This window comes from Mastomys coucha, unplaced genomic scaffold (assembly GCF_008632895.1).
Source record: "Mastomys coucha isolate ucsf_1 unplaced genomic scaffold, UCSF_Mcou_1 pScaffold22, whole genome shotgun sequence".
Taxonomy (NCBI): domain Eukaryota; kingdom Metazoa; phylum Chordata; class Mammalia; order Rodentia; family Muridae; genus Mastomys; species Mastomys coucha.
The window spans coordinates 21,076,181-21,086,541 of NW_022196905.1; the positions used below are offsets into that span (position 1 = coordinate 21,076,181).

At 40.6% G+C, this 10,361-nt stretch overlaps 1 protein-coding gene across 1 annotated transcript in view; it reads right to left on the reverse strand.

The window, feature by feature from the left end:
- Positions 1–10,361, reverse strand: part of Abca13 (ATP binding cassette subfamily A member 13) — a 437,491-nt gene that overhangs the window by 355,247 nt on the left and 71,883 nt on the right. Inside the window, exons 9-15 of the mRNA XM_031342061.1 lie at positions 8,128–8,292; positions 6,593–6,792; positions 5,337–5,464; positions 4,634–4,734; positions 4,220–4,393; positions 2,290–2,495; positions 1,670–1,809 (exon numbers count right to left, since the gene is read on the reverse strand). Of these exons, the coding sequence (XP_031197921.1) occupies positions 1,670–1,809; positions 2,290–2,495; positions 4,220–4,393; positions 4,634–4,734; positions 5,337–5,464; positions 6,593–6,792; positions 8,128–8,292 (1,114 nt within the window). The remainder of the gene's footprint in view (positions 1–1,669; positions 1,810–2,289; positions 2,496–4,219; positions 4,394–4,633; positions 4,735–5,336; positions 5,465–6,592; positions 6,793–8,127; positions 8,293–10,361) is intronic.

Below are 10,361 nucleotides of genomic sequence, written 5' to 3' on the forward strand. Positions count from 1 at the left end.
TGAAGGTTCTATGCCCCAGTGTAGGGGAATGCCAGGGCCAGGAAGTGGGAGAGGGTAGGGTGGTGAGCGGGGGTGGGGTGGGGGAAGTGGGATTGTTTTAGTTTTGAGGGTTTTTTTTATTTTTTTTCTTATTTTATTTTATTTTTCTTTTTTCTTTTGGAGGGGAACCTGGGAAAGGAGAAATTGTAAATAAAGAAAACATCTAATAAAAAATAAATAATAATAATAATAATACAAGAAAAAAAAAGAAATCCCCATTGCCAGCTGTGAATACTGATAGCTACAATAATTACTGGCCTGGATAATACATGCTTACTGCTACAATGGTGGCATGAATATCATGGTAGTAATCAATCATTTCATTTTCTGATTGGGTTTATGTTCTGTTCCACAAAATGAAACTCATACCTATACTTGGCATCATTGTTGGGACAAGAACCTATAGCCAGACAATTCATCTGCTCTCATGGAGAACCTAATAAAATTGTTCTGCTAAATGAACATAGTATTAATCTGACTTACCCTTATACCCATAAACAAATGCACCTCTTGATCATTGTCTTAAAATTTTTTATTTGCAGTAGATGTTGATAAACACAGAGACCCTCAAATACACAAAGTTCAGAAAATAAGACACTACAAAATGCTCAGCAGTAAAAGGGACATATATGTCATGCCCCCATCCCAAGGCTCAGAGATCATTTCAGAAGAAGGGATAGTAAGAGTGTAAGAGCCAAAGATGGCTACAAGGAACCAGTGTCTTCTGGACGTAGCAGGGCATCTCTACATATGAAGTCATAGCAATTGTGACAACACTCACAAGACCTGTGCAAGCTCAAGCCAGACCAAATCAGGATGGAGATGGGGTGTGCTCACAAACAACCTCTATCCAGAGACTTCCTGGCAATCGTTAGCTGCTGGGAGAGGTGGAGAAAGTTTTCTCTAAGAGCCCTTAGTAAGTAAGTGAGCCATGCTCCAGCCAAAGACCACACAATCAAGAGTACTTAGGCAGCACAAATTTGTGTTGAAGGGTTTTAAAAATTTACAAATGGATACAAAGTTGGTTGGGGAGGGAGGGAGGAAAACATTGGGAAAGCATTTCATCATGAATATGATCAAAACATGTACAAAACTCTCAATGAACAAATAAAATTATAAAAACCAAATAAATGTTCTCATCTACACAAGGACAATTTTTTAGAGTGAATAAAATCTCTGTGAATGGTGCTGGGAAAGCCTAGCCAGACAAAGCAGAGCTATCACAACTATAAAACAACCCTGAACACAGTAACTATAGTAGCTAGCCTCATCTGAAGGGACTCCCACTTTAGACTTCCTTCCTTGATGCATAACAACACTTCGTATTGCAACTGTATCTCACTAAGTGGGGAAAACAGCACACATTCCTATCATTAAGACCTCCTGGGGGCTGGAGAGATGACTCAGTGGTTAAGAGCACTGACTGCTCTTCCAGAAGTACTGAGTTCAATTCCCAGCAACCACATGGTGGCTCACAAGCATCTGTAATGAGATCTGATACCCTCTTCTAATATGTCTGAAGACAGCTACAGTGTACTCACACAAAATAAATAAATCTTAAAAAAAAAAAAAAAAAAAAAAAAAAAAAAAAAAAAAAAAAAAAAAAAAAAAAAAAAACCTCCTGACTTACATATCAGACTGTTCTGGAAACTTCCATACATGTTCACATATCGAGCCAATTCACATGTCTTCCTGATGATCCCTGAGAGGATTTTCCAGTAGGACATTTTTTGCATAGACATTTGTACTTCTTCAAGTATGTGAGATACCCTGTAGCCAAGAGAATCCAGGAAGTAGAACTTAGCTGTTTCCCATTGACATATATTTATAAACTCACTCAAAGGCAAAGCGTGCAAATGTATGACAGTCCACATGATGAGAAAGCAATTACAATCTTAATATTTACTCATTTATGAATTCTTCTACCTTGATTTGGAAAAGGAGGAAAAAACCATATGGAAATATATAAAACACAAAAAAAAGTAAATCAAGCAAAAATCAAGAAGAAAATAAACACAACAATATAAAATAAACCTTGAGGCTAAGAAAAAAATACATCCCCATTTGATTTACTTGACTATGGGCTTATTAGCAGCCACAAAAAATTGTTATTGATGTAAAGGGTCATGAGATAGGAAAAATATGGATAACTTGAGCAGCCTCCTATGTGGAAACATCAGCCTTGGTTACACACAGACATGGGGCTTCTCATGTCTAAGCCCTGAAGTTTTCCATCCAACACATACTTACACTATGGAGACAAGCTGGTCCTCGCAGCTACCAGGAGAGACACTATTCTCAGGTGAAGCATCAGCTCTTGGAAGCTGGAAGACCCGAGAACAGGTAACGCTTACTTCTGACAGCTGTGCCCCAAGATCCCGCCAGCCAACATGCCCACCATGTTTTGAAACTGATCCATTTGTGTGCCCTGCAATGACAGCTTGCAAACTACGACCCTAGAAAGAGAAAACATCACCTGTCAAAAGTCAAGCAAGCCATTTCATGTGGGCTTTTGATATGGAGCCTACCTTGCTCACTCACTTATCAAGGTCTCCATATGGACTCCTGGACAATGATCTCAAGGGAGTGGTAAACATGAACTTTTACTCAATTGTTCAAAATTGCAGTCCCCAAATAAAACTTTACCCAATAATGAAGCAAGATTCTTTATCCCCCATGTCATTAAGCATCTAATAAATATTCTAATGTTGTTGCCATGTGTGTTAGATTATCTCCCCAAATATGGTGGGGGAATGCTTAACAAAGTCCTTAGAGAGTCAGACCTGATAAGCATCCTCACGGTAGCCTCTCCCACAGTCCCTTGAGGTTTAGCTCTGACCTTAGTCCATAAACACCACAGAATGACTTGTATAAATTACAGCTAAGTAGATGTCACAAACTGAAAACTTCTCTTCTTTCCCAGTTGCTTTTATGGATCCTTGAATATCAAGGAAGCCCACATGGAGTTATTATAGAGAAAAGAAAAGCCCCACAACCTCACTGTCCAAACTCCAGCCCCTATAATCACAAGATCATAGCTGTACAAGGAATGTCCATAAGACTAAGACAACTCTCCCTGCCTGAGCCTCCCTCAGCCCCAGAGTCATGAAAACTTATAGAACGTGTTTGTTTTCAACCACTGAGCTTTGGAATGGATTTTTAGGACAAATAACCCAACTTCTACCTGAGAAGTTTCTCATACAATTCAAAAACCATGCTTGCCACCTACAGATCCCACTAAGTCAGTCCCTGCTCCAGCTCCCCACTGGCTTTCCCTGTGCCTGCATAGCTTCAGGTACACCTTTCTGCCTAACAAGAACCCTCTATGACTCTTCTTAGTTTCCAAGTTTTCCTCCACATTCAAAACACAAAAACGTCTTTTGGGAAAGTTCCAGATGCCGATCTGTTTTGTACTCATGTTATCTGCCCTGCTCAAGGCAGAGAAGATCTTCATGCTTGTATACCTCCTTGGCATGTATTATCACAGCTGAGCAGACAGTGAGGGGCTTGACTATGTACACACACTTATATTCACTTTAATTTCGCTCAGAATCATTTCCATTTTACTGGTTTTATTATTTCACTAATTTTATATTCTAATGCATATAAGGAAGAATTTTTTTAAGAGACATGTAATTGTGAGAGGATCAAAATGATAAACATAAGGATATTATACATTTTAATTCTCAGTAAGTGCTAAAGTTGACATAATCCTTTTTCTAAATATTCCATAGTCTGTGTGAATGTTTAGCACAGTTGCCTGGATGCTAAGCAGTGATCAGAAGAGAGTGACTTCCAAATCTTCTCATCACTAAAAGTCATGGCTACAAGTTGCTGTACATTAACTATCATCAAAGGTGCTTTCCTGCCCATTTGCAACTAGGAAAAACAGAATGGGGAAGAGACCAGGAAACCTGAGAGGCTGATGTGTGTTTTTGGAAGTTTGCAGTACTCTCAGAGGTTGCCAGAAAGGTTGTGGCAGGGAGCATGTACCACCACACCCAAGTAGTCAGGAGGGATAGAACTGAAGAATAGCTACCATCCAGGCAGCAGCATCCTTTCAGGGATGCCAGCACTTATATGGTTCCAAATTCCAGGTTCAGTATCAGCATGCTGGGTGACTTACCCTTTAACAGGAGTCCAGTTGGTACTGTTGGAGAGATCTAATGTGGATACTTACAGCATCCTTCACTGCTTGAAGCAGCTCATTTAAAACACTGGTCTCATTAAAGGACGGGGTATGGCATAGCACTCCCCAGATACTCCTCCATATGCTGAAGTTCCCAGGGGGGAGGGGAGCCTCCTGAGACAAATGTCCATTCAGGCAAATGGCAGAAGCATTCTTTGACAACAGCTGAAAATTAATAAGGAAGGAATGAGGGGACATTTAGGAATGCTCAGTGATGCTCCCCAATGTAGTCAATAACTACAAATAGAAGCAGGCACGTTAAAGTAAAGCCTAGTGCTTTTCAAAAAAAAAAAATAAAACTGCTCATTCTCCTTATGTCATCAGCAAAACTCACAACTGGCAAAGCTGAATACTGCTTCGGGTTTTTTAATGTTTTGTAGGGAATGGTTTGTGTATAGTCTTTACCTGGTTTAACCCCCGAAATAACACATCCTTTTCTAGTCTCCATCCTTCAGACCCAGCAGGTATAAAATCCCTTGCTGACCTCTCCAGGTAACTGAGGAATTCTGCAAGACAGAAATATGCTTTACCCTCCATTTGGATTAGGTTTCTCCCATCTTCGATTTTCTCTACAACCATGAAGCAGTAAAGTGAATTTCAAAAACATGAATTTCAGCAACCCAGCCTGTTATCAAATGTTTAATTATCTTATGAGAAAGGAAAACGGGAACATGATGGAGTGTTCTGTTATCTTTTCTGAGAACTCAATAGTGTGGGTGAGTTTGAAATAGTGTGGGAAGGTTGAAAAGGATTTGACCCATGATAGCAAAGTATAACCTTGAATTCCTTGAACTAGGGCAGAAGAAACACCTGCCGGGCAAGGAAAGTTCACCAAAGGGCATCCTGAACTCTTAGAAAGATCTCAATCCCATGCAGGCTCTGAACAGTACAGACAACAGGCAAGCAGAGGTTCCAATGCCCTGATGCACAGTGTCCTGGGGGCATCTCCAGCCTGACAATCATGGGATTTGTGTCAGTGAGAAAGTTAAACTGTCCCATGACATGGCTTGACCCAGAACACACTGCAGGCTCTGCTAAACAGCCGAATGTGACCTAATTTCACCAGCAAGGCACAAGTGGGTGACAAAGAAAAGCAGGGTTGGTTCACCTTGAACAAATTGCAAATCCTGGGCAATTGTGTTCCTGAGAACAGTATCCAGCAGGGTCAGTCTCTTCAGAGCTAGCCATGGGAACAGGTCTGACAGTGTATGCTGCAACTTGCTCAGATGCTGGAATCTGGGGGCAGAAATAAGTAAATGCACTGACTCAAAAGCTGAAGGAAAATGTCCCAGGGCTTAAGGAATTGTGCTCACAGACTGGAAGAGCAACTTCAGCACCTAGCTGAGTTCTTGGCAAACTGCATTGTCAGTTGTTGAATCTTGTGCTGGGAAGATTCTTTTAGAAGAGAGGTTCAAATTAAATATTCTCTTCACCACCAGAAATGTATGAAGCAGATGAAAACCAGGTTGAAGTATCAGCTTATTTTTACAAATATTTACATTGCTGGGGATGACAGCTTATGCTTACCATCCCAGACCTTGGCAGGCCAATGCAGAAGGATTGTGAGTTCAAGGCCAACTTGGAATACACAGGGAAACCTACTTTTTTTTTAATGCCTTAAAGCTTACAGTTATGAGGCACAGAAAATTAATTTGACTTTCAAAATATTGACCCATCAAAAGAATAAAAGAGGCACAGAAGACCCATCAAAGGAATCCTGAATAGGATAAGCTGAGAGTCTCCAAGATCAAAGGAAAAAAGTACAACTTTTAAGGCTGCTTGACAACTCCAGTGCCTAAGAAATGAAGCTAGTTATTCGACCTGGGACCTGCTGTAAGGACTGTTTGTAAAGATGGTCACCTTGAATGCCAGGCAGAAAACCACTGAGGGCAGATTCTCCAGCAATACATATCTGCCTCTGCATCCCTACTTGGGAGTCTGGGGCTGCAGTAAGAGGCAGAGTCCCAATACACAACATGGTCCGTCGGGGCTTTAGACCGTTAAGAAGGATGATGTGTGCATGGCTTAAATGGATGCAGACAATGAAGACAAGTGAGTATAAAGGAAGTGAGTGTGAGAACTGAGAATGAGAGAAGACTAAAATGGAAACAAATGTGGGAGCCTAAAGAACCACCACACCCAGACATCCCATTAGACAGCTTTACATATCCACATCCATGTCCAGATATATTTAAAGATCTATTCTGGCAATGCCCACAATAAAAAACAAGCCTTGGGTTTCTCATGTACTAACTTGGCATCCACATTTAGCCATACTTTTACAGAATTTGTTTCTAATGGCATCATTGCACATTCCTAGCATGTCAGTGTGATCAAATGGCAAAAGACATACACAAGCCTTACATCTGTGGAAACAGATGGTTGTCTCTGGGGCCATCCGCTGCCAAGCTGTCATTCAAGATGAGCAGGGCAGTGTGCAGGGCTTCCACCACCTTCCACGACTTGCTCTGCTGTTTAAACTGGTCCCTAAGGGCTGCCAGACTGTGGCTGGCACCTGCAAGCAGATTCTGCAGCAGACTACCCTGCTGCCACTGGTCAAACACCTGCAAATTTAGAAACAAAAGTAGGTTATCAGTCACATTAGAATTACTGCAGTTAAGAAATAGTAAAAGACTGTTTTAATTTCTGATCAATTAAAATATCTATTACAATTGTACTATGATTTCATGTCTACTCAAAAATTATAGATTATAAATGTCAACAAGGGACACACTGCTTATATATTATTACTCTATTCTTTTTATCATTCCTTGAAAAGAAATGGGAAAAGAAGTTAAAACTATGCATTTCATTTCAAAAGATCTAACTTGAAAGTTGAACGATCACATTGATGATAGTTTGATGAAATGATGAGCTTTAAAATATATCCTGTCATTAATAAGCAGTTGCTGAATACCACTTTGTGACAGGCCTGGGAATGATACACGGAAGGCAGCTAGTGTTAAGGTCATCATCTGAACAAGTGTGCTAGACAAGTGTCTGGTTCCCAGATCAGACAGTGAGGACATGCATGATGCAAAGGCAGGTAGACTGATGGAGGCTTGACTAGCAACCCACATTAACACTTTAAATGCTGGTTTCCTCAGCACTGTCTCTTCATCACTGCAGTGATGAATAAGATATACAGTATCAAGTGAATAACCATGTATAGTTTTCTGATGATTTATTTTATCCAATACTTGAGATTCTGACCTTTATCAATCATGCATGTTTGGAAGGGATGAAGGTTTTATCAGGGTGAGTTCTCCAGGGCAAAAAGGATGCAAGTAGATATGACATTTGATGAAGAATGGGTTGTACGAATAATGTGGTAAGAGAGTGCCCTGTTAGGTCCATGTATCTCAAGGACACTAACGCTCACAGAGCTGTGAGCTATACAGGGCTACTGTGAGCTTTGGAGCTATCAACTTTTTACTGATCGAGGAACTCTTCTACACACTAGCCTGGCTTCTCTGAAACAAATATACACAAACTTTTCCCTTATGTATATGAAAACAGTTGGTGTGCCTAAATCAGTCATTAGTTTTGCACAGTATTTCAAGGAAAAAAAAAAGCATGAGCTAAAAGTAATGTTTGCATAGCTATCAGTCAAAGTGGCCAAAGGATCTGACATGCCACCACCATGAACATGATATACAAAATTTGAATTTAGGAACTTCTTAGCTAACAGGTGTGTTTGTGTGCCTATGTCAAATGTTTTTGGTGTCTTGGGCTGAGAGTTTGATGAGTTAAGGCTGTGTGATTTATGTCAGAGGAGGTCTCAATGACCAGATTAAAGGACCTATAGTCTTTCTCAGGAAAAGTCATAGAATCACATAATGAATGATATGAGAGGCAATGATCCACTGCACTCAGAGCAGCTGGACATGCAACAGCACCTGTCCATAGAGCTTCAGCCAACTGACTGCATGGATGACATAGTTCTTGACTGCTGACCACTTGGGATGACAGTCTGCCTGGTAGTCCTTGCTCTTGGCTTCATCCTCAGAAGTGTTGGACAAAAGGGAACATACCATTCTCTCTAGGAAGCTGTGTGTAGGGATCTGGAAACAACATAAAAATTACTTAGAAGTGAAGCTGTTTTTCTTTTAATGTTTTTCTTTCAAAATAATTTCCCAGTCTTGCTGGAGTCAAAGCTCATGTGTTCACATGAATGAACACTAGTAAGTATCACTAAAATGTCTGTTATTTGTCCTGAGGGGAGGCCTTTAGAGTTAAGGATAGAAATAGGTCCTGTTATTTTAGGATCTGGGGCAGCAACAGGAGCTGCTGGTTCTCCAGGAAGAAGACAGATGGTTGAGTCAAACATTGCTCCCACCAAAGCCATCACAGACTAAGCCAGTAGTTGATACTCTGAACTAACAGCGGTACTTTGCTGTCTTGTATAGTTATGAAAAGCAGGTAAAATAAGAGTGATTAACATTGCATCCTGGTTAGACATTAATTTAACATTTTGAACCAATTCTCTTTTGCATATTAACTCTTTGAAACTACACTATCGATGTGTGTAGCACAATGAGCTACATCCACCCACTCTGGATTCTTAAAATAATTGTAGTGCCATCAGAACTGTATTCATTGTTTTAAAATGCCTACATGGAAGCTATCACCCATAAGGTGACAATGTGATGGAGAAGAGCCTCTGGGGTGCTCTATAGCTTAGAAGTGATAGTTTCCAGAGGTCCATAGGATGCTATTAGGAGATGACTGTAGGAGATGAGGCTTAGAAGAGAAAAATCAGGTAATCAGGGGTGTGTTCTTCTACAGGATATTGGGACCCTCTTACCTTCTTCTGTCTTTGCTTCTAGGCTACCATGAAGTAAATAGCTTCCTCCCCCATGTGCTTCCCACCATGATGTATCATCTCACTGAATACCCCAAGAACAATGATGCCAAGGAACCTATGATATACCTGAAACTGAGCCAAATAAACCTTTCTTCCATTAAGGTCATCGAAATCTCAGGCAGTTGCTACAACAATGTAGAAATGATTAGCATAGGGCCAATGAGATCATGGGGAAGTAGCTGTCATGATAGAACTAATGCTTCTTATATGAAGACAGTGTTTGATGAGCTTGTCACTCATCTTTTGGACTGTGTAAGGACACAGTGAGAGACACAGTCTTAGAAATAGATGGTGGAGTTTAACAAGACAGACAGTCCCTTGGTACCCTGTCCTCAGATTTTCAGCCTCCAGAGTTATGAGAAAGAAGTTCCTGGAACATAGTTCCCAAGATGTGTAATTTCAACATCAGACTGGACTGACCATGACCATAATCAAGGAACAATGAAGCTTCTTTGTTCATCACATGCTTTTCCTTAGGATTCAGATGAAAATTATTCACTTATGACTGTCAAAGCCACAAAGACCCCTGGGGTTTTGTTTTGAGGTTTTTTTTCCAGCGGAAAGTAACATCAAGGTCATGTATTACATTAGAAAGGTATGGCCTTATGGATGCCTAGGTCATCAGTCTGTGTAGTATGCAGGGTAGCACGTGCAGACAGCAAGTTCCCATTGACAGGCCCTATCACAGAGTCGTAAGGAGTCATGGGAGCTCTGAGGCTGGAGTGAGGGAATTCACGGAGAACTCATAGCACAAGGTCCTAAAAATCACTTTGTGGAGACAGAAAAAGATCAGTATAAGATATATATATATATATATATATATATATATATATATATATATATATATCTCACATTAATCAAGGAACAGTATATGGTGACCCCCTCCCAACAGGCACAGGAAATGTAGGGACATCAGTCAGACTAGACATGGAGAGGATCTAAACACAGAAACAGGAAATAGACATTCATGGGCTTTACAAAAGTGGGAAGCAGACCCACCATCCCTGAGGTTTCCATATCCTAGCCCCCAGGGCTTATGAACATGTTAGGTTAAATAGCCAGTAGAATTTGAGTTTGCAGATGGAATTAAAGTGTCAAGCAATTGACCAAATAATAGATTATCCAAATTATCAGGCAAGCTCAATGCAATCACAAAAGCCCTCATTACCAGTACAAGCACACAAAAAGCTGTGAGAGATGCCATCTTCTCTCTGGTGAGTTCCTAAGCCAGGAGCAGCCAGCAGGGAGGCACAGACCCCAAGAGTC